The 22354-nt window shown below is 53.6% G+C and overlaps 7 protein-coding genes across 7 annotated transcripts; 6 read left to right on the plus strand and 1 right to left on the minus strand.

Moving 5' to 3' along the window:
• The first annotated feature begins 389 nt into the window (after window positions 1-389).
• SETTUDRAFT_167805 (uncharacterized protein) lies at window positions 390-3549 on the plus strand. The gene is made up of 2 exons (XM_008024893.1): window positions 390-1917; window positions 1983-3549. The coding sequence occupies exons 1-2, from the start codon at window positions 409-411 to the stop codon at window positions 3480-3482; spliced, it is 3009 nt and encodes a 1002-aa protein (XP_008023084.1). The 5' UTR covers window positions 390-408; the 3' UTR covers window positions 3483-3549.
• Window positions 3550-3945: 396 nt separating this feature from the next.
• On the plus strand, window positions 3946-5146 carry SETTUDRAFT_127871 (uncharacterized protein; the record flags this gene model as incomplete). The annotated part of the gene is made up of 2 exons (XM_008024894.1): window positions 3946-4479; window positions 4534-5146. The coding sequence occupies 2 exons, from the start codon at window positions 3946-3948 to the stop codon at window positions 5080-5082; spliced, it is 1083 nt and encodes a 360-aa protein (XP_008023085.1). The 3' UTR covers window positions 5083-5146.
• A 35-nt stretch (window positions 5147-5181) lies between these two features.
• SETTUDRAFT_105082 (uncharacterized protein) lies at window positions 5182-7029 on the plus strand (the record flags this gene model as incomplete). The annotated part of the gene is made up of 1 exon (XM_008024895.1): window positions 5182-7029. The coding sequence occupies one exon, from the start codon at window positions 5182-5184 to the stop codon at window positions 7027-7029; it is 1848 nt and encodes a 615-aa protein (XP_008023086.1).
• A 617-nt stretch (window positions 7030-7646) lies between these two features.
• Window positions 7647-10703, plus strand: SETTUDRAFT_159670 (uncharacterized protein; the record flags this gene model as incomplete). The annotated part of the gene is made up of 3 exons (XM_008024896.1): window positions 7647-7863; window positions 7925-10532; window positions 10631-10703. The coding sequence occupies 3 exons, from the start codon at window positions 7647-7649 to the stop codon at window positions 10701-10703; spliced, it is 2898 nt and encodes a 965-aa protein (XP_008023087.1).
• Window positions 10704-11088: 385 nt separating this feature from the next.
• Window positions 11089-14868, minus strand: SETTUDRAFT_46150 (uncharacterized protein). Its single transcript, XM_008024751.1, has 3 exons — window positions 14389-14868; window positions 12279-14335; window positions 11089-12233 (listed from the first exon to the last, which is right to left on the minus strand). Exons 1-3 carry the CDS (start codon window positions 14783-14785, stop codon window positions 11181-11183), a joined length of 3507 nt encoding a protein of 1168 aa, XP_008022942.1. The 5' UTR covers window positions 14786-14868; the 3' UTR covers window positions 11089-11180.
• Window positions 14869-15261: 393 nt separating this feature from the next.
• SETTUDRAFT_147627 (uncharacterized protein) lies at window positions 15262-19361 on the plus strand. The gene is made up of 6 exons (XM_008024897.1): window positions 15262-15945; window positions 15993-16549; window positions 16594-17022; window positions 17075-17635; window positions 17679-18253; window positions 18303-19361. The coding sequence occupies exons 1-6, from the start codon at window positions 15441-15443 to the stop codon at window positions 18931-18933; spliced, it is 3258 nt and encodes a 1085-aa protein (XP_008023088.1). The 5' UTR covers window positions 15262-15440; the 3' UTR covers window positions 18934-19361.
• A 448-nt stretch (window positions 19362-19809) lies between these two features.
• SETTUDRAFT_167807 (uncharacterized protein) lies at window positions 19810-21971 on the plus strand. Its single transcript, XM_008024898.1, has 3 exons — window positions 19810-20298; window positions 20368-20770; window positions 20827-21971. Exons 1-3 carry the CDS (start codon window positions 19877-19879, stop codon window positions 21898-21900), a joined length of 1899 nt encoding a protein of 632 aa, XP_008023089.1. The 5' UTR covers window positions 19810-19876; the 3' UTR covers window positions 21901-21971.
• Window positions 21972-22354: the final 383 nt, after the last annotated feature.

Genomic DNA, 22354 nt, shown 5'->3' on the forward strand with positions numbered 1-22354 from the left:
ACTCAGGGACCGTACATGCATAACACAAAGAGGGTCTCTTTCGTCACAGCAAGCTTGTGCTTGGGCCCCACCATCGCCCCCGTTCCCCCCTCCCTTTCCCCCCAAGCACAGCACCGCCGCCTTGCAAAGCCACTCCAACGCCCCCGGCCTGCGCCATCAACCAAGCTCGCGCCCTCGACGTCGTCATGGCTGACAAGTTGTGCGTGTGGCTCCACAGCCTGCTTAATCATCCGCCATAAAATACCAATATACTATGGCCAGCATGCGCTGACTGCGACTTCCTTCCGCGCCTGCGCCTGTGCTTGCACCTGCCTCTGCGCGTGACTTGGGCCCTCGACCTCAACCCTCCCTCTCTCCCTCCCTCCCTCCCCTTCCTCCACCCTCCGGCCCACTCGCTTCGACCCCGTCATGGCCTCCGGAGCCTCTTCTGTCCGGTTGACGGAGCGCCTGGATGCCACCATTCCTGGCGCATTCGTCGATGCGCCCACCCCGACGCTAGCCTCTGCCGCTACGCAGCAAACCTCACTGTCGCAGGCCCTTTATGATCGCCGCGCCGAGTATACGCGGCCGCAGACTGTGCGCATCAAAGTCGGCTGCTGGAACACGGGCGCCCAAAAGGGGACAGAGAACGACATAGGCAAATGGTTCATCAAGGGAAGGGGCGTCGAAGAGGTCATGGCCGGCTTGGGCGTGTCGGACCCTGGCTACCATAGCAAAGGCGGCAGGGAGACGATTGCTGCCCAGGAAGCAAGGCACAGCTCCGACCTGCCCACGGTCCCCCATCATGACGGAGGAGCTGTTCCAGGCGGGGAAGAAGTCGATATATACGTCCTCGGCTTGCAGGAGGTTGTCGACATTACCTCGCCCACGGAAGCACTTAGGCCCTACACGGATCCTTCTACAGTGAACAGGTGGAAGGCCTCGCTCGAAGCGGCCCTGCCCAAAGGTTACAAGCTTGTCGCAGACCAGCAGCTGATCGGCTTGTGGCTGGCCATTTATGCGTCGCCTGAAATTTTCCCCCAAATAAAAAACGTCAGCACTACGAGCGTTGGCACTGGGCTCATGGGCTACATGGGCAACAAAGGAGCTGTCACGACGCGTCTGGTTCTAGGCGAGACAACACGCCTTGTCTTCATCAATTCGCATCTTGCAGCTGGCGCTGACAAGGCATCCTTGGATCGAAGAAACTGGGACGCTGCTCAAATTGAATCGCGCACACGCTTCGATCCCATTATGGATGGACTGGGCCCGTCCCAAACCAGTGGGGAAGGGCTAGGCGACGAGGATTTTGCCTTTTGGTTCGGTGATTTGAACTATCGCCTCCAGAACATGCCGGGCGATGACGTACGCCGTTTGCTCACCATTCATACCAAAGACATGGACGAAACCGAGAGCGAAGGTAGGCCGTCAACGTCCGGTGACTCAGGGTACGCTTCGAAGCGTTCGTCCGAGCAAATTCACGACGCTATTCCCGTCCCCGACGAACTGGATCCAGCGTCGCTTCAAACTACCATCTCGTCTCTGCTGCCACATGACGAGTTGCGCCAAATGATGAGAGAAGGCAAGGCTTTCCATGAGGGCTGGGAAGAGGGCCCGATCAAATTCTTGCCATCCTACAAGTACGATATTGGCAAGGTTGGCGTCTTTGACTCGAGTGAAAAGCGCCGTTGCCCAAGCTGGTGCGATCGCATCATCTATCGCACGCGAGCATCCAAACAGCAGTACGAGGCCAAGGTCAGGGACCGAGAAGCTGCACGTCAAAGAGAAGAGGAATTATCATCAAAGGGAATGTCTGTTCCAGGGGACTTTGGTGTCATGTACGAATATGACCCAGACACCGACGGCGAGACCTACGATGATTACGACGAGAACGAGGCGCCCGAGCCAGAACCGATAAAAACCAAAGATGATTTATACGTACGTATGCTGCTGCATGCTGGCCCTTGCTACGGAATCATAGTTTGCTGACTGAATCTCGCTAGGCTGAGCTGCTACTCGAGTATTACACTACACATATGCGCGTGCTCAGCTCTGATCACAAGCCGCTAGATGCCGTGTTTCGCCTGCAATATGATGCCGTTGTCCCTGAGCTCAAGACTGCTGTGCACGCTGAGGTGGCTCGCGAGATAGACCGTCAAGAGAACGAAGGCCGGCCCTCCATCGCCGTAGCAGTGGAACGTGCCACTGGCTCCTCTTCGCCCGACCAGGAAAATAAAACAGACAGCGCCTTCGAAGGAGTAGACTTTGGCGAGGTCAGATTCGCAAAGTCTTACCGGCGCAGTGTGACCATCGCCAACACTGGACGTGTTCCAGCCACGTTCGGGTTTGCAGATCGCCCAGTAGATAAGGGCCAGCCTGCCGGACCATTTCCCGCTTGGCTCAGCGTCACGTTCGACAGGGAGCAGGACAAACCCGACAAGCCAAAGCCGGATGACATTCACCAGCGTTTCACTCTCGACCCTGCAGATGTCCTCAACATTGAGTTGAAGCTCAAGATTGAAAACCCGACATCTGTGCGTGATCTCAACGAAGGAGATTCGGTGCTAGATGAGGTCCTCGTCTTGCGCATCGACAACGGACGAGACCATTTCCTGCCCATTCGTGCCCATTGGCTACCATCCACGCTTGCTAGGTCCATCGACAAGCTGATCCAAATCCCCGAAGGCGGTATCAGAAAGCTACAGAACCAGGTACCTGCCCGTGGCGAGGTAAAATGGAGCGTGCCTAGGGAAATTTTCCGGCTGACCGAGTCGATAGAAGACTTAACGGAGCGTACGCTGGCCGAATGGGAAATGACCAAAGGTGAAGGAGAGAGAGCGCCCTGGCAAGGCAACGCAGGATGGCCCTTCGTAAAAGGACGAAATAATGCAGGAGAGGAGAGGGGGGATGAGCTTGCTGAGCTCTTTGATGCATTGGACTGCGACACATCTTTTGCTGACGCCTTTAACCCTGAGACGCGCAGTGGGGAAAGAGTCGAGATGCTGGCTGAAGTTCTCCTAATCTTTCTTTCTAGCCTGACTGACGGCGTCATCACGGAGAGTATCTGGGAGAAATTGGAAGAGGTCCTGGTCCGCCGCGAAAAGTCCAACGCCCCTGCTTCCCCAGACGACGATAAAATGGCCATCCTCGAAATCCTCGCTTCCGCCCCTAACCACAACGCGACATTTCTTCTCATCCTCTCCTTCCTCCAGAACATTGCAAATCAGATTACGGAAGCATCAAAGCCACGCTCGGAGGACACGAGTTCCAAGCGGGCGAGTGCAGATATGAGTCTTCCTTCCAGCCCACAGGCTAAGGTCAGGCGGAAAACACTGAGCAGAGTGCCCGAAGTAGCTATCCGGCAGCTGATTGTGCGAAACTTCGCAGTCATCTGTGCAGACTGTTTGGTAAGATGGAAAGACGGAAGCAAGGAGAGAGAGAAGGCGGCTCGAAAGGAGAGGATGGTAGGGATCCTAGAGTTGTTTCTCAAGAACGCAGAGTAAACTATTCTCGAACGATGTGATTGGCGGCTGTAAAGAGAAACTGGTGCACCGTACGAATTTCAACAATGATACCCAATTAGCTTTTATCTTTGTCAGCGATGTGTGCGAAATGCGTCAGCGCATTGTATTAGACGCTTGGAAAGTGTCGTGTTGCACTGTGGCTGGGCAAAAAGAAGCTAGGAGATTGCATCTACCATTAAGGTAACTGGTAAGTACACGGGTTCAGTGGCTCATCGAGCGAAAAGCGGTAACGGTGGATCGGCCTCGCGCAGACCTTGTCCAGTTGTTCTCGTTGTCTCTGACCTGTCCGCCATGCCGTAGAAGGCCTAGCGCATTTGCTGAACCTAGGTTGGACCTAGCGCAGCCGAGATACCAAAAGACCGCCCTTAAAAGCGCTCTTTCAGGCTCCTTTCCTACATCACCTCTTCTGGCTCTGAATACGCAGCTCAAGCTTGAAATCACAATGTCTTCTACACCTGCTTCCCTGATTCATCTCCGCACACCGCCAGAGCCCGGTAAGAAATCGGCCTCCCGGACCTACATCATCTACTTTGTTACCGGCAACCCAGGACTCGTTGAATACTACCGTACCTTTCTAACACATCTGTATGGTCTCCTGAGCCATAATACAGCATCAGACCGCGATGTTGAGTTTCAGGTGTATGCAAGGAGTCTGTCTGGGTTTGAAATGAATACTGCCGAGATCAAGACCATCAAGTGGCGCAAACAGCCGCCATATGGACTGCAAGACCAAATCCGACATGCTGAAGATGAGTTGACAGATTTGGTGGAGGAGGTGAAAGAGCAGGGTGCAAAGGATGTTCGAGTCATCTTGATGGGACATTCGGTTGGCGCGTATATCTCTCTGGAAATCATTCGTAGGCTGAGGGCGCATGGCCTGGCTGGTGACGATTTCGAGACCAGAGTCGTTGGCGCCATAGGTCTGTTCCCGACAATTGTGGACATTGCCAGGAGCGAGAGCGGGATGAAGGCTGCTGTACGTCTAACCTGCTCCTCTACACGACAGATAAAGACTAACCACGTGCTATAGCCCTTCCTCAAGAACTCCAATTTTGCAGTATTTGCTTCACTCTTTGTCTACTTTCTAACCTGTCTACTTCCCATGTCTTTTATAGCTACGCTCGTGGCAAAATTCATGGGCTTCCCTCCGGATGCTGCAAACACGACAGCCGCCTTCATCAAGTCTCCCCACGGCATCCAACAAGCGCTTCACATGGCGCGCGATGAGATGTTCCAGATCGACACCGACATCTGGGACGAGGAAATCTGGGGCGCCTCAGCCTCGGAGCCGCCAACCAAGCACCCACACCCAAGGCCTATTTTGCGCTTCTTGTTTGCGCGGACCGATCATTGGGTTGCGGATGCAACACGGGATGCTCTGATCAACAGTCGCGGTCGATTTGACGCAGGCGAAGTCGACGAGGCAGATGGTCTGGGCGAAAATTGGAAACCCATCATGGACATTGATCATCGAGAAGGATGGCCGCATGGGTTCTGTATTAGGCATGGCGTACCGGTGGCCGAGAAGGTGGCGGGGTATGTTAGGAGCATTGTGGCGCAGGATATGGCGAGGAACTAGTTTCTCTTGAGAGCCGCAGATGTCAGCCTGGCTTAACCTGCTTCTTCCTCCCTTCACTCTTCTCATACCACATACACATGCAAATTGTCGTTTTGCAAGATGCAGGACATTGACCAAATTTCAAGTCAAGTTTCATCCATCCTTGAAACACCTTATCAATACAACAAGCTGCCTCGCGATGATTCTTTTCGCTACTTGATCCTTCAGCCCGGTGTGGGTAATGAACAACTCGACTGTAGCCTTTGCACCGCGCCCCTGCCGCAGATTGAATTCGAAGCCATATCGTATGTCTGGGGAAAAGACATCAAGAACAAAAGAATCATATGCAATGGTCGCAGCATCAAAGTCACCGCAAACCTCTACAACGTTCTTCAACGTGTCCGCCTTCCAAATGAACCACGTAAGCTCTGGGCAGACGGCATCTGCATCAACCAAGAGGATTCAGATGAAAAGGGCCACCAAGTCGCCATTATGGGACAGCTATACCGCTCGGCAAAGCGGGTTCTGATCTACGTAGGACCTGACAAAGGCAGCCATGGTCCCCAGCTGTGCTCTTTGCTCGATGAAGTTGATCAAATGATCAAGGAAACTTGCCAAAACATCGATATGTCGTACGGTTCATTCCCCTTTCCCGACGAGAACAGCACACTTTTATCTAATGTCCGATGGGCATCAATGTACCATCTGCTCTGCGAAGAATGGTTTGAACGCGGTTGGGTTGTGAGAGAAGCAGCCTTTGCTCAAGTCGGCCAAGTCATCTGGGGTTCGAGCAGTTTTGACTGGGGAAACCTGATGCGCGCCTATTGCTGGTCGACCATGCGAGCAACACAGACTTTGTCGGACGCTGGTGTTTTCAGTCGAGATATTGTATCACATGTCTTTGCTTACGCAAGGCGCAACAGAAGCTTCTCCGGTTCACTTTCCATTCAAGCTCCCTCAAAAGATCGTGCTCTATTGGAAGATCTTGAGAATGCAGCACCGTTACATGTGTCGGATCCACGCGATAGGATTTACGCCTTCATGGAGCTGTCAAGAGACAATGAACACGCTTTCACCATGACCCCAGACTACACCTCACCGTACCTGGATGTTTATAGGCAATTTGTCGTGGAACACACCAAATTTACTAGGACTCCCTGCATCTTAGACTACGTTTTCCATCCGATTAGCGCTTTAAACCTCTCAGCCGCATCCTGGATACCCCGTTGGGATTTAAGAGGATCATCGGTCATAATCTCTACCAGAAAAAAGACCGTCTTGACGTCTCGTAATAGTTTCATATATGAACCGGGTTGTAAAGGCAAGACTACATTCGCATGTCGGGGTGTTGTGTTGGATAGTGTGAGATTTGTCTCGCATATTCTCACGGACAAGTCAACAACGCTGCAAACATTATCCGAAGTTTGGAAGAATGTTAACCTTCACACACAGAACTGTCCATATAGACCGGCTGACCTGCTTGATGCTTTTCTGGATACTTTGTGTCTAGGCAGGTACGATGACAATAACAGGTCCTGGAACGTATCCAGGACAGCGTTTGCGACAGATGTTATATTGGAAGCGGAATCTTCCCCACCTGGAATCTTGCGCCGAAAGGAACCCGAAAATGGAACGTATTATAATGTAGATGGGTTCTTAGAGAGCGTCTTGAACTGGGCAAACGAGGGCAGATTTGTAATAACAGAACGTGGATACATGGGAATAGCTCCCGCAGTCACACAAGTCGGAGATCTGTGCGCCATTATCTTTGGTTGTTCAATGCCATGTATGCTGCGGCCTACAGGACCAGAGCGGTACTACAATTTCGTTGGGGCAAGTTTTGTGACGGGAAAAGAGAAATACAGAGGTGAAGACGGTCAGTTGCGTTTTGGGACACTTCTAGGGAGTGAAGGAAGCAAAGACTGGGTGGGTTGGGACGTAGAAGAGCAGGATATTCATCTAGTGTGATATGAGGCAGTACGCGTCAATTCTCTTTACTCAGCATGCGCTGACCCGAAGCTTCATGAATGAATGCCACAAAGGTCTAGAACACGTGTCAAGTGGCCTACATGGGTTCCCAACGCAGACCGTTAGGGTGTTTATCGTTGTGCTTTAGAATTACTTTCTACTGGCATGTTGAAGGACAAGTCAATAATTTCTGGATGAATGGATAACAGATTACTTAGAAGAATTTGCCGTCAATCGGAATAGTACTAGTATATATCTATTATACAGGACATCTAATAAGAAAACAGATATTCTATTAAAACAGGGAAGAAGCAAGAGTACATAACAACGAGAGAATGCAAAGTAGGCTCATTATACAAGGCGTGTAGTGGGTGTGGCGCCAGCGAGACGCGAAGTCACATGACCTGGACTACCGTAAAGCCGGCTTATCTCCGCCCCGTTGCCGACGTCCAAGCTCCGAGCTTAGGCGTCACCACGGGCTGTCAAGATGCCTCCACAACGATAACGAGCCTGCGCAACGGAACCGTGGAATCTAAAAAGAGCGGGAAGAGCAGCAGAGTGCGGCGCGAAACATGAAAGCGAGTGTACGATAGCGACTAGCTGATCCTGATCCCATAATGGCGTACGACATGTCGAGCGGGTATGCGCCGCCCAGCACAAGCAACATGCAAGACGATGCATCGCTACCCATGTTCAACATAGAGCGCGTGTCCCTGCAGTTCAACATATCTTCCGACTTTGTAGCCGCTGCCGTGGCGAACAATGTCCTCATACTCGCCCTCTCGACGGGCCGCATTCTGCGAATCGATCTGGATAGTCCCGCAGACATTGACGGTTCGTCATGCATACTTCCTCACCAGAGAAATACCGCAAACAAACACTTACTTGCATGCAGACATTGACCTGCCGAAGAAGCCCTCGGAAATCGGCGTCATCAAGCGCCTGTTCCTCGACCCCTCGGCATCCCATCTGATAATAACCACGACCCTCGCCGAGAACTACTATCTTCACACACAATCGCGTACGCCAAAGGCACTGTCGAGACTAAAAGGAGTCGTGATAGAGAGCATATCGTGGAATCCGTCGCAACCCACCGCATCAACAAGGGAGATTCTTATTGGGGCGTCAGACGGCAATGTGTACGAAGTCTACATTGAGCCCTCATCTGAATTCTACAGGAGAGAAGAGAGATACCTTAAGAGCGTATACAGGACAAATGATGGTCCCATTACTGGGTTATGGACAGACACCGTGGCTGGGCGGTCAGATCTGCGGCGCGTCATCGTAGCTACACCATCGACTTTTCTACATTTTGCAGGTAAAGTCGGACGCCAGGGACACGAGGGAAGCGGATCCATCTTCTCCAGACTCTTTGAAAGCGAATCGGCAACAGTGCACGAAGTGTCGAATGTGGCTCCTACCGCGACCTCGTTGTTGGCCGTCTCTCCGGAGAATCAAGAGAGCCATAACAGAGAGGACGCGCATGCGGAGAGAGTATTCGGCTGGCTCACATCACAAGGTGTGTTGCATGGCAAGCTGTACATGTCACAGGACACCTCGGAGCTTGGCGGCAAGGTCCTTGGTGATGCAAAGATGCTGCCAAGATCTCAGATACCGCCTTCACAGACTGCCAGCGGGCGCACTCGCAGAACGCAAGATGCGGTCAGTTCCATGGTCCTGAGCCAGTGGCATATCCTCCAACTGGTTGAAGGCAGGATTGTCGCCATCAACCGACTTGATGACACTGTCATTCTGGACCAAGTCGTGCTTGATCCTGGACAAAGCGCATTAGGCCTGGTGGCGGACTTGAAGAAAAATACATACTGGCTTTTCACTACTCAGGAGATATTCGAGGTCGTAATAACAGACGAGAGTAGGGACGTGTGGAAGATTATGCTCAAGTCGCAACAGTTTGAGGCGGCGTCACAGTACGCCAAAACACCGGCACAAAAGGACGCAGTAGCCACAGCGTCTGGAGACTATCTCGTCGGGAAGAATCAGTTTATGGAAGCAGCGACTGTGTACGGTCGGAGCACAAAGCCGTTTGAGCAAGTCGCCCTGACATTCATCGATAATGGCGAACAAGACGCGCTCCGGAAGTACCTGGTGACCAAATTGTCAACGTTGAAGAAAGGCGCCATCATGCAGCGGACCATGGTGGCCGTATGGCTGATTGAACTCTACATGGCCAAGCTTAATACGCTAGACGACACCATCACGACCAAAGCAGAGCTCTCTGAGAGTATGAACACAGCCGAAACGCATGACCAACTCTCGGTTATTCGCAAGGAGTACCAGGACTTTGTTTCCAAGTACAAAGCAGACTTGGACCGCAAGACGGTGTACGAAATCATCAGCAGCCATGGCCGGGAAGAAGAGCTGCTCTACTTTGCGACAGTCGTGAACGATTACAACTACGTGCTCTCATACTGGGTCCAGCGAGAGCGATGGCAGGAATCTCTGGGCGTTCTCAAGAAGCAGACGGATCCAGAGATCTTCTACAAGTACAGTTCGGTGCTCATGGCGCATGTACCAGTCGAGCTTGTGGATATCATGATGCGCCACTCTACCTTTGATGCGCAGAAGCTCATCCCCGCGTTCCTTAACTACAACAACCACACCAAAGTCCCTCTACACCAGAACCAAGCGGTCCGCTATCTCCTTTTTGAAATCAACCAACACAACTCGACAGACGCTGCAATCCACAACACCCTCATCTCCATCTACGCATCCCATCCCACGACGGACGAATCGGCGCTGCTGGCCTATCTCGAAGGCCAATCACTTGCTCACGAGCAGAACTACGACGCCGACTTCGCCCTCCGCCTGTGCATCCAGCACAAGCGCGTACAGTCCTGCGTGCACATCTACAGCTGGATGCAACAATACGTGCAAGCCGTCGATCTCGCCCTCAAATACGACGAAGTCGACCTGGCATCCTCGGTCGCCGACCGCTCAAACACAGAGCCCGCTCTACGCAAAAAGCTGTGGCTCGCCATTGCCAAAAAGGTCATTTCGCAATCCAGCGGCATCAAAACCGCCATCGAGTTCCTGCGCCGTGTCGACCTCCTCCGCATCGAAGACCTGATCCCGTTCTTCCCAGACTTTGTCGTCATCGACGACTTCAAAGAGGAGATTTGCGCCGCCCTCGAGGACTACAGCCGCAAGATCGACAGCCTCAAGCAGGAAATGGACGATAGCGAAGCAACAGCTACACACATCAAATCAGACATCAAGGCCCTCGAGCAGCGCTATGCCATCGTCGAGCCCGGCGAGCGCTGCTACGTGTGCGGTCTCCCGCTGCTCGCACGCCAGTTCTTTGTTTTCCCCTGCCAGCACGCGTTCCACAGCGATTGCCTCGCCAAGCGCGTCGTCGAGCTCGCGGGCATCGCGCGCGGAAAACGCATCGCAGAGTTGCAGGTCGAGGTCCAGAAGGGCATTAAGACGGGTGCCGGCAGGGAGAGGGCCATCAAGGAGTTGGATGCCCTCGTCGGGAGTAGCTGGTAAGTCGATCCCCCACCCCCTCCCTGATCCTTAGGTCTCCGTATATGCGTGAATGTAACTGAGATGCTAACGTGTGTCTTTGCAGTGTGCTGTGCAGCGAACTCGCTGTCAAGCTCGTCAATGAGCCTTTTATCAGCGCAAACGATAACAAGGAGGAGTGGGCGTTGTAGGGATAACTCGCGTCGGTCGCAACGTTGGTATATAGTCACTGAGGACTTTTTTTCACTTGTGCAAGGATGATCAAGAAATGAAGCTCATATCGTACATTGCGTGACCCTCCCTTTAATCCATAGAATGGCCCTTTGCTCTCTCTCTCAAGCGCTACACAAAATTCTTTACTCTTGTTCTTCTTGATCCGCCTTGCTATGATTTTTTTTCTTTTGCAAAAAAGAACCAAATTTTTTTTAAGAAAAAAAGGAGGTCAACCTCTGAATGCTGTTCCCCCCAACCCCCCCAACCCCGCCCGTGGACGCCAAGGCGCTGATGCAAGACATATTGGAAGAAATAAGATAAAAGGGAAAAACGAATAACAGAAAAGTTGCACATATGTGGTGGGATCTAAAGAAAAAGAAAACGCCCACACAGGATATAAGTAATGGATTAAAATCATGTCGCGCCCAGATACAAGGGTGAAGACGGGGGCTCTACTACTCATCTTCGTCGTCGTCGTCCATGGCGACATCACCGTTTGCCTTTGGAGCGGCGGTGCCGTCATCCTCGTCGTCATCCTCGTCCACGACACGGGCCTTGCGTGGTCGTGGGGCAGCTGCCGCACCTTCATCGTCACTTCCAGCAGCCGGGGTGTCTTCTGCTGGGAGCGCCGTGTCTTCGTCAGTTTCATCGTCGATGAACTCTGCGGACTTGTATTTGCCAGAGGGTTCGCTCTTGCGGGCAAGCTTCCTCTTCTTCTTCTCGCGCGGCCGTTCCTCGTCGGATAGATCCTCGGTGCGACGCCGGGAGCGTGGCTCGTCATCATCCGAAGGCAAGCCATCCGTGTCAGAGTCTGCATCCTTCTTCTTGCGCTTGGGTTTGGGCCCGCGGGCTCTGCGCTCAGCTTTACGTATCTCCTTGTCCTCGTCTTCCTCCATGCGCCTGCGTTCTTCCTCGTTGCGCTTCTCCATAAGTTCACGGTCGCGCTGGATAAGACGCTCTTGCTCTTCAGCATATTTGCGTTTCTTCTCCAACGCCTCTTCTTCAGCGCGCTTCTTTTCCTCTTCCCGGCGTTTCTTCTCTGCTTCGCGGAGACGACGGGCCTGGTCGAGTTTGGTTGCGTTCTCGCCTTCATATGCTGCTTGCTTCTCGCGCGCACGCTCAAGTTGCTTGACCATAGTATTGCGACCCATGTTAGCACGGGAAGTGATGTCAGCACGTGGGAAAGGTGGTGTTTCTTCTTTTGCGAGCTTCTCAAGTGCCTCAATAGCTTCTGTAAGACCGGTGGCAGCGTCGTCGACTTCTTCAAGTGTACGCTGATGCTCTGGAAGTGAGTAGACCATAGTAGCAATCTGGAACTGGACAAAGGCAACGTTGAACTGCGAGTTGAGATCAGACGGGGCAGCCTTAAGAGCTTGCTTAGAGTAGTCGAGTGCAGTCCGGAAGCCGGCTACACTCTTTTCATGCCTTGCTCGGAGGTACCATGCTCGTCCCAGACAGGCCAAAATCTTTGGGTCATTGTGACGGTTCTTGGATAGAGCTGCTTCATACTGCAAGGTGTTAGCAAATGATGATACAAAAGGTAGAAGACGTACGTTTTCAATTGCTCGGGCGTACTGCTTAATCTCGCAGTATGTGTGACCCAAGTTGACAAAAACACTGTGATCCTTGAGTGTCTCCTTGGCCTTTGTGAATATTTGCAAGGCTGTTGCGTAGTCCTTCTTGTCCTCAACCAAGGCGATTGCGATGCCCTGAGCGGCATATGCGTTCTTTGGGTCCAGCTGCAGGACTTTGTCAAAAAACTCAACGGCTCGCTCGTAGCTTTTTCGGCGCTTCTCCTTGTCTTGCTCAGAGCTGCGAGGCATCTCACGAGCAATGGCCAAGTGGATATTGCCCATGCCTATGAGTGAGTAGCGGTCGTGCTTGTCGGACTTTTGCAGAGTGTGCTTGTACAGTCGCTGTTCGTCGTCTGCGGCAAAGTTATGCGTCCTCTTCTTCGACTTGTTGACGTACCACCCGTACAAGGCGCGAACCTCAACATTGTCCTCGTTCTCTTTAAAGAGGTCCTTGACGGCTCTTGGACCTTCGTCCTGGGGGTTCTCCTTTAGAGCCATGTAGGTAAGGCGGATGCGCGCATCGACATAATCGGGATGTCTTTGGAGCAGGCTGTTGTACACCTTCTTCGCCTCATCCGTCTGGCCTTCCGCCTCGTAAGTTCGGGCCAGGTTGAAACTGATAGAAGTGACGAGTGCGTCTGTGTCGATGGTGTCGTCTCTGCTCTCAGCGTTGACGCATGCAGTGAGAGCCACCTGGAACAGTTCCTGGGCGCGTACGTAGCGCTCAGCTTGGAAGTGGAAGCAACCCATGTTGTTGAGCAACTGCGGTGGGAGCAATACGCGGAGGGCCGTTGTGAGCTCGGGACCTGGCTCTATGCCCTCTGGATAGTCCTCTTGTGGAATGGCCTCTATTTCCATCTGCTCTACCTCCTCGAGACACTTGAGGCTCCTTTCGGGATGTTCCGTCTCATAGAGCCGAGCAAGATTGAGCAGTACGGACTGATCAGGTACAACTTTCTTCTTGGGGTCTTTCCATGCACTTTGCACGCTCTCGAGGTACTTGAGCGCCTTCTTCAGCTCAGCAGACTTGTCTTCGTTGGACTTGTTGTTTTGCGCCGTGAAGACATCCTCGGCGTACAAGGTACCAAGCAGCGTCTGCGCTTCGACGTTGGGCGATTGCTGGAGAATCTTCTCGAGACGAAACTTTGCGCCGTCGTAGTTGCTCATCATGACATTCATTTGCGCGAGTCCAAACTTGGCGGGTATGAAGCCCCGCTCTTCACCACCACGAGCCTGGTCCGATTTGGAGTAGTACTCGGCGGCCAATGCAATGTTGTCTTGCTGGTGCGCGACCTTGGCACGCAGATACCAGCCGTCACTGGCAATGGCATTGGTATCGGTAAGCTCGATGGCGCGTCTTGCGACATCTTCGGTCTTGTTGACGTCCCTGCGGAGGACAAGATAGCTGCCGACTGTGGCGCAACTCAGAGGATACTGGTTGTCTATCTTGAGCGCGGGCTGGATGTATTCACCTGTCGCCTTTTTGATCAGCTCTGCGAATTTGGGGTCTGAAGTGGAAAGATTGGCAGTCAGCTGAAAGTTGTAGATTCCCAGCAGGATCAAGGCGACCTTGGACTTGGGGTTCAGCTCGAGAGATCTGTGCCAGGCGTTGGCTGCTTCGTCCTTGTAGCCCAGCTGCCAGAAGCAGCAGCCGATGCCGATGCGCGGGTCTGGGTCAATGAGGTCTGGCGAACTCTCGAGAATGTTTTGGTATGCCTTCAAAGCGTCCTGCCATTTGCCCATGGAGTAGTTTACGCGTGCCTTGCCCATCTTGGCCATGAGATTCCTTCCGCCCGACGCTCTCAGTGCATCCTCGAAGCACTTGGCGGCCTGCTTGAGCGTTTCCATGCGCTCTGGACTGACGGTGGAGCCGGCGGCGGTGGCCGGGCCCTGGAGAGAGGCCTTGAGCAGGTACAGGACACCGCGGGCCAGGAAGAGCGGGGGGTGCGAGGGGCTGATTCGGGAGGCGTCGTTGAGTACACCGGTAGCGGACTGGATCCAAAACTCCTTGAGCTTGGTGTCTGGGTCGGCATTTTCTGCGCGCAAGGTTAGCGGGCGAGGGGCGGGGAGACAAGGGCAGGCCACGTACGAGGCCTCACGCGCGGCGCTTCGCGGCACTTGAGCAGATAGAGCCAGCAGAGGCCGTTGAGGATGCTGAGGCGGTCGTCGGCGCGGGCGCGACTGAAGACATCAGTGGCCTGCTTGAGCACGTCAATGGCCGTCTCGATGCGGCGGTGCTTGGCATAGGCGACGGCGACCTGAACCCAGGTGGACGTGGCGCTCTTCTCGGCCTCGAGGATGTCGCAGAGCTCGGTCGGGTCGTCCTGGATCTGGTCGTCGAGGGGGATCTCCACGTCGAGCTGGCCGCCCTCGTCGTCGGCGACCGAGATGGTGATGGAGCTGGGCACGTCCGAGTAGCGTGGCGGTGGAAACATGGCGCCGGCACCGTTCACGCCATTCGCGCCGTTGGCGTGCACTGCGGCCATGTTGTGGATGCGAGGGCAAGACGAGCGAGGCGGTGATGCAGATGCAGATGCAGATGCAGCGACCGAGTTAGCGCGGCATTGAAGGTCCGGGGGGGCGAGGACGGCGAGGGCGCGGTGAGGGCGCGCAGGGCGGGGGCGGGTCGGTGGTTGGCGTGGGAGAATGAGTGAGTGGATGGGTGAGGGAATGGACGGAGTGGAGAAAGAATCGCGAGGCAGAGCTTCTACTAGTAACAAGGGAGCGCGGAATCGACAGGCGGTGCGGAGCGAGTCAGGCTTGGCGCGAATCGCGACGACGAACCCCCCGGTCAGCCCGCGACATAGGCAATACTTGGTGACTTGCTGCTCGTAGCATCCATACCGACATGCTCCCCTAATACCTACACCACACATGCCCCGACAATGACTATAGCGCCAGTGTCGACACCCAGCCAGACCCCCCCAACTCGGTAACACAGACATGTCGCGCATCCCAGGCTACTCGCAGGCGGGTGCCAATGGAGGAGGCTACGCCAACGGCACCAACAACTACGCCGGCGGCGGCTACAACGGCTACACCGGCGGCGACGCTGGCTACAACGGCTACGCTGGAGGCGACTCTGGATACAATGGCCGTCCTAGCGGCGAACGCTCGCGGCGCCCGGGCGGATATGGGGGCATGAATGCTCCCCCCGACAACTATGCGCCCCGGCCCAGCACCGAACGCGACCGGCCCCGGCGCCCTGGGGGATATGGCGGCCTGACCCAGGACGACGACATTGAACGAAGGCCCAGCAGCGATCGTGACCGAGACCGTGACCGCGACCGTGACCGCGACCGCAGGCCTGGTGGCTATGGAGGCGGTGGCCTCTCTGCCCGCGACGGCAGCCCCCGCACCGTCGGACGCCCAACCAGTATCGAGCGCTCTCCAGCAAAGCGTCGCAGCGGCGAGCGCCAGAACGGCAACAGGCCGCGCCATGCAAACGGTCCCGGCAATCAGGCCATCGAAGAGGTCCTGCACTTCATCCGCCAGAACTGGGACTTTATGACAAAGGACCAGTGCGTGCCCATCGAAGTCGCTCTGAAGCTCATGGACTCGAGCTCCCTCGGCCTGGCAAGTCAAGCCGGCCAATTCCAACAGGCTCATGACGAGCTGCAGAATGCCCTCAAGGGCATCGTCAATGGTACCCTCGCCTCCCACTATGCCTGCGTCGCTGGCTAACATTCGCAGAGCACCACCAGGGCTTCAACAGCTCGATTGGTACCTTTCACCAGATCCAGTCTAGTCTTCAGAGCTCCCAACACCGCGTCAGGACCCTCAAGGGCTCCCTCATTTCGGCAAAGTCGCAGCTGTCCACGGCCAAACCAGAGCTCCGCGAGTTTGCTACGGCCTCCCAAAACTACGACGAGATGTTGCAGATGCTCGACACCATTGAAAAACTGCAGCTCATGCCCGAGCGACTGGAGACGCAAATATCAGAGAAGCGTTTCTTGACCGCCGTCGACATTCTCCAAGATGCGCTGCGCATGATACGAAAGACGGACATGGAAAAAATCGGCGCCTTGTCCGATCTGCGTATTTATCTTAGCAACCAAGAAGTCTCTCTCACTGACATCTTGATTGAGGAGCTCCACAGCCATCTCTACCTCAAATCTCCCTACTGCGAAGATAGGTGGAAGGAGTACGCCCAGAACCAAGTCAATCGCGACGTGGCCCAGCGTGCACAGACAGAGGCCAGAGGCCGTCTGCTGTACTATTTCCTCGACACATTGGACACTTCCGAACCAGTATGTTTGTGCCGTGTTTTGCGACATGCTGCTGACCATGCTAGATGACCGATGACTCTGCCCACAACCCAGAATCAGACACTTTCCAGTACATCAGGCTCGTTATAGAGGCACTCGACAAGATGAACCGTCTAGAAGTAGCAATCGACACCATTGAACAGAGGCTGCCTGTCGAGCTGTTCAAGGTGGTTGAAAAATCCAACAATGAAGTGGCCCAACGCCATCCCAGCATATTACGTGCCTACACGGCCAAGAAGGGTGCCAAGTCCAAGACGGAGATTGAAAGTGAGGACGTGCGCACAACACTGCTAAACGACTTGATGTGGACCCTGTATGCGCGATTCGAGGCCATTGCCGAGGGCCATCGTGTTGTACATGACGTCGTTGCGGGCATCGTCCGACGTGACGGCCGTTCATCGAGCACAACACTAACCCGTGGCTTCAAGGAGTTGTGGAAGCTCTACCAAAGCGAGGTACAGCCAGTTGCCGCTTTCTGTATGTAGTGGTTTGCTAATATGCTAATAGATACGCTCCCTTCTCCACGACTACCTGGCTACCGACGGCGAGGCCTCTTACAGAGGCGGCCAAAGTCAGGCGGCGACTGCTAGCGTATTCTCCCGTGCGCCGCGCGATCGGAATAAGCGCATGTTCAAGCTGACTGATGTCGACACAAAGGCTTCTGATCTTTCTAAAGAGCGAACCGATCTGGAGCTCATTCTCAAAACGTCTGTGCCGGGGCTTGTGTCAGACTTGAAGAGATTCGAGAATGTCCACACCAACAACACTACCAATCTCGACGGTAGTGCCACTGGACACAAACTACTCGTGGAGCCGAGTGTTTTCAACATGGGCATCCTGCTTCCGCCTTCTCTCGACTTTCTTAATAGGCTCAAGGAGGTCGTGCCATCTAATGCTGATATCAGTTTGAGTACACTAACCTCATTCCTCGACGACTTCCTCGTCAATGTTTTCCTTCCACAGCTTGACGAGACCCTGATTGAATTCTGTACACAAACCTTCGTCGAGCTTGACTCGTTTGCCGAAGATGCAAACTGGGCAAGACATTCCAAGAAGCCCATATTCAAGGTATGATCTGTCGACAGGACTTCTATCAAAGCTAATGTAGTAGAGCACCGCCCAATTCTTCACTCGCATCTTGGCATTTTGCAAGATGCTTGATAACCTTCCCCACGACCAAGCATTCTCCCAGCTTATCGTCACCCAAATGGACACGTATGCCCAGAAATGCAAGGGCTGGTACAAGGCTCTTGTCAGCCGCTCAAAACCCACAGCTAGTGGTCGTCTCATGAGAGCTCCAGCTGTCTGGGCTGAGTCGGATGCCATGGAAGAACTCATTGCTCGTCTGGAGCAAGTTGATCCCTCTGACCATGCAAGTATGAATCAAGCCGTCGAGAGCGAAGTCGCCCTTCTCATCGAAGCCGTCGAGGCCGAAGAGCCCTTGGACCAGATTGACATGATCCAAGACAAGAAGAGCATCATCAATCTATGTTTGCTGTACACCAGCATGAAGTGGCTGGCTACCAAGACGGCACAGCTGAGGTACATTAGTGATCGTGCCTCGGATCCAGTCAACATGGAGTCTGGCGGCCAGAAGCACAACAGGCGATGGACCAAGCTCGCTTCTTCTGACCCAAGACCTCAAGGTGCTCCTGTCTATCTGCCGTTGAGCACAGACACTGCTGCGTAAGTGCCCGACAGCTACACGTATGAAGCATGCACTGACACTTAGCAGCTGGTTCGATGCAGTAGTAGCGAGCTACCAGTCTCTTTCCACCCGTGCTCTACGCACTCTGCATCTTTCCATCCGCAGTACAATCCTGTACTCACTCAACACGAGTACGCAATCAAACGTCTACATCGACACGCTTCTCAACGATCCTGACCCAGCCATTCTCGCTCTCAACTCTACGCTTGTGTCTTTCGACACGGAAGTCTCGACTTACATCCCCGCAAACTCATATAGCCACATCACGCGCGGTTTGGCGGCGTTGATGGACAGGTACCTTTTCACTCTCTGCACGTCCAAGATTGAACGCATGAACAGCAATGGCTGTGCCCTCATGCAGCTCAACATTCTCGTCCTGCAACAAAACTTGAAGAACATCGAGGAGGGTGCAGCCCTTCCTTATGCTGCGCTCTTCTTTGACTTGTTTACCGCGGGCCCAGAGGCGATCGTCGCAAGAGCACGGCAGTATGGCAAGGGCTTTGGGGTTCCAGGAGAGAGGTTTGGAGAAGGAGACGTGAAGAAACTGCTACAAATGACGTATGAAGAGAAGTTGAACGCCGAGAACAGAGAAGCCAGTGTGCAAGCAAAGCGGTCGCTCGATGCACAGCTGTTAGAGCTGAGCGAGTTCTTTTATTAGCCGGTGGGTGGCAGGAAAATGGTAGTAGTATAGGACGCTGCCGAAGAAAGCGGAATAGAAAATTCCCAATCCAGTACCAACCGTCGCGGGCTCTATCGTATCTTCGGGGACTCGTACGCAGTCGTCACATGGGAAATCCGAGGCAAGAAGCCCTCTCTCTCTCTCGCAACGGCATTGCATGGAGCGTCAAAGCACGAGCCTGTTGGCTTCTGATGTGCTAAAAGGTCGGCGAGGTAGCAAATCTCCCCACCATTCAGCGGCCGTGCGCCTCCAACGTCGCCGAGCCGACAGGGATCCGGCGACCTCAGCTGTCAGCAGAGCCCACTCGAGGCTGAGGTTTTTCTGCAATCCAGCCTGGACTCTTGGCACAATGTAAATTGTTCTTAGCATTTTCCGCGAGCCTCTTATCACAGTATGGGACTCCGAAGACCTTGAAACCCAGCCCTTGGGTGGTGGTGTCCTTTGCTTTCGTACAATTCGACCGCGCCACCTGTGCCGCTCTATATGGATATGCGAAATGCGCGTGAACTGCAATGCCGACTGTTCACAGCACACGCTGCATAAACATGTTCGTCAGGATTGCAATTCAACCTCTCAGCCTCGCTTCTCCTGCTAATAAGCATTCGTGCTCCTCCGCCTGTTCGTCCTCGGCGTGTGTGTTGTGTGTGTGCTGATCTGTAGCACAACGCTGGGGTGGAGAAAGATTACGCGCTAGGGGTTCAGCTGTGAGGGCCATGGCTTCGATGATTTGTTCCCCGATGGCTGTACGGGGGGCTCGTGTCTATGTTGATTTGGGGGGCCTTGAACGCCTGCGGTGGCTGAGGATAAATATTTCTGTGCTTGCTGTTTCTTTAATCCACTTGAGTCGGGTAGTGTTTTAATATCAGAGTATCTTTTATCTTTATTTTTTTTTGAACTGCTTGGATAATTTCCTATTCCGGGAATGTCGTCGACAGTCGACTCGCAGGACATCGAAAAGGGCGCCGATGCCACGGACTTTGCCCATCTAACTAACAACGTGGTGCAAAACTTTAGCTGGGAAAATGTTACTGTTACAGTCAAAGACCGGGCTTCGAAACAGCCGCTTGACATCCTATCTAATGTCAGCGGTATCTTGGAGGCGGGCGAGATCCTCGCGTTGATGGGCCCCAGTGGCTCCGGAAAGACGACTTTGCTCAATGTACTGGCTCATCGGGCGGCCACGCCAAAGGCTACTATGCAGCAGGACCTGCGTATCAATGGGGAGCCCACGACTCTGGCTTCCTTCAGGAAACTGAGTAGCTATGTTGAGCAGGAGGATGCTCTGGTGGGGTCTCTGACCGTCAGGGAGACTATGTATTTTGCAGCTCAACTTGCACTGCCTAGGTATGTCTTTCCCGCAAGCCCCTTTATCTTGAACTTGGAGTGTCCTTTTCTTGACTGACATGTCCATAGATCGATTAGCAAGGCCGCGCGCAAAGAACGCATCTCAAGTCTCCTATCCTCGTTTGGACTCCAGAACCAAGCCGACACTCTAATCGGGACACCGATCCGCAAGGGCGTGTCAGGCGGCCAGAAGCGGCGTGTGAGCGTAGCCAGTCAACTCATTACGAGCCCCAAAATCCTGTTCCTCGACGAGCCGACCAGCGGCCTGGATTCGGCTGCGAGTTTCGAGGTGATGAACTTTGTCAAGAATATCGCCAAGAAGTATAAAGTCCTGGTTATTGCGTCGATCCATCAGCCGTCGACGACCACGTTTGAGCTTTTCGATAAGCTCATGCTCATAAGCAGGGGCAAGGTCGTGTATAATGGTGCTGTCAAGGAGCTGAAAGGTTACTTTGCAGGTCTGGGATACGAAGTGAGTACTACGAGCACAACCATGGAGTCGGGAATCTAACGTGCCATGTGTTTAAGATTCCTCTGTATACCAATCCCGCTGAATTCGTCATCGATCTTGTCAACACAGACTTCGCATCTGACAACGACTCGGCGACTCAGCGCCTCAACGACCTGCACACTTCGTGGGCCAATTCCCCTACCGCAATCGCCGTATCCGAGCGAATCCACGCGGCGTCCGCAAACGCGACAAGCATCTCTACGTCCATGTCACTCCATGCGACCGCCAGCCGCGCCAGCATCCCCTTCACACTGATCCACCGGTCCTTCATAAAATCATACCGCGACATAGTCGCCTACGGGATCCGGATCGCCATGTACATGGGCCTCGCGATCATGATGGGCACAGTATGGCTGCGGCTGTCCCCCACGCAAACCAACATCCAAGCCTTCACCAACGCCATCTTCTTCGGCGGGGCATTCATGTCCTTCATGGCGGTTGCCTACATCCCCGCGTACCTGGAGGATCTCGCCATGTACAGCAAAGAGCGTGCGAATGGGCTCTACGGCCCCACCTCGTTTATGCTCGCCAACTTCATCATCGGCATCCCGTACCTCTTCCTCATCACCATTCTCTTCAGCATCATCAGCTACTGGCTCGGCAACTTCCGGCCCTCCGCCGACGGCTTCTGGATGTGGGTTTTATGGCTGTTTCTCGATCTCCTCGCTGCCGAGTCGCTTGTCGTGCTGCTCGCCTCTCTCATCCCCATCTTCGTTGTCGCACTAGCCGCAACCGCCTTCGCGAACGGCCTGTGGATGTGTGTAAATGGGTTTATGGTCCAGCCTGAGACGCTCAATGTCTTTTGGCGCTACGTCTTTCACTACATCGATTACCAGGCTTATGTCTTTCGCGGCATGATGGTGAATGAGTTTGGTAAGAGGAATTATGCCTGTCAGAGACTGGCTGATGGGACGTGCCAGTGCATGTATCCGAGTGCGCTGCAGGATCAGTGCTTGGTTGAGGGAAAGGCTGTGTTGAGCGTGTATGGGTTTAACACGGGTAATGTGGGAAAGTATGTCGGGTATATGCTTGTTATTGTGTTTGCGTATAGGTTGTTTGGGTGGATGGTGTTGAGGCTGAGGAAGCATTGAGTGTGCGGTTTGGGGGAGGGACAAATGGAATTTCCTTGGTAGTCTAGATAACAAGATAGACATATTTTTTTTCTTTATTGAGGCTTTAAACTGTTCTTCTAAGCATTTATTTTCAGGATGTTTCTCCACAACGTGCAGTTTCTTCGGGCGTGTTCTATCCAGCCTTTCACAGCGTTGGGCATGGGTAGAGTTGTGGTGTTTGTCTGCTTTATAAATTTACTATGTTCCTTAGTATCCGGATACGTTTGTGGGGCGGATAGTAGGGACGATTAAGAGCGCGTTGAATCTGTTGCGTGATAGTAATGAGGGAGGCGTCAAGGGCCATGTGGTTATATAATAAGAGTTAAAGATTTCGATTCATGCGGCGATGCAAAGGAAGATAATGTTGATGAATTGATAGACTTCAATGCAGAGGATGGGACAAGGCATGGATCTATGCAAGTATTGAGATGTC

This window comes from Exserohilum turcica (assembly GCF_000359705.1).
Source record: "Exserohilum turcica Et28A unplaced genomic scaffold SETTUscaffold_13, whole genome shotgun sequence".
Classification (NCBI taxonomy): domain Eukaryota; kingdom Fungi; phylum Ascomycota; class Dothideomycetes; order Pleosporales; family Pleosporaceae; genus Exserohilum; species Exserohilum turcicum.

Coding starts and splice junctions, on each gene's coding strand:
- SETTUDRAFT_167805 (XM_008024893.1), top strand. CDS start 409: ATGGCCTCCGGAGCCTCTTCTGTCCGGTTGACGGAGCGCCTGGATGCC. Junction 1,918..1,982: donor AAACCAAAGATGATTTATAC/GTACGTATGCTG, acceptor GAATCTCGCTAG/GCTGAGCTGCTACTCGAGTA.
- SETTUDRAFT_46150 (XM_008024751.1), bottom strand. CDS start 14,785: ATGGCCGCAGTGCACGCCAACGGCGCGAATGGCGTGAACGGTGCCGGC. Junction 14,336..14,388: donor AGCGCCGCGCGTGAGGCCTC/GTACGTGGCCTG, acceptor CCTTGCGCGCAG/AAAATGCCGACCCAGACACC. Junction 12,234..12,278: donor ACGCCCGAGCAATTGAAAAC/GTACGTCTTCTA, acceptor AACACCTTGCAG/TATGAAGCAGCTCTATCCAA.
- SETTUDRAFT_147627 (XM_008024897.1), top strand. CDS start 15,441: ATGAATGCTCCCCCCGACAACTATGCGCCCCGGCCCAGCACCGAACGC. Junction 16,550..16,593: donor CATTGGACACTTCCGAACCA/GTATGTTTGTGC, acceptor TGACCATGCTAG/ATGACCGATGACTCTGCCCA. Junction 18,254..18,302: donor TTGAGCACAGACACTGCTGC/GTAAGTGCCCGA, acceptor GACACTTAGCAG/CTGGTTCGATGCAGTAGTAG.
- SETTUDRAFT_167807 (XM_008024898.1), top strand. CDS start 19,877: ATGTCGTCGACAGTCGACTCGCAGGACATCGAAAAGGGCGCCGATGCC. Junction 20,299..20,367: donor GCTCAACTTGCACTGCCTAG/GTATGTCTTTCC, acceptor ACATGTCCATAG/ATCGATTAGCAAGGCCGCGC. Junction 20,771..20,826: donor TTGCAGGTCTGGGATACGAA/GTGAGTACTACG, acceptor CATGTGTTTAAG/ATTCCTCTGTATACCAATCC.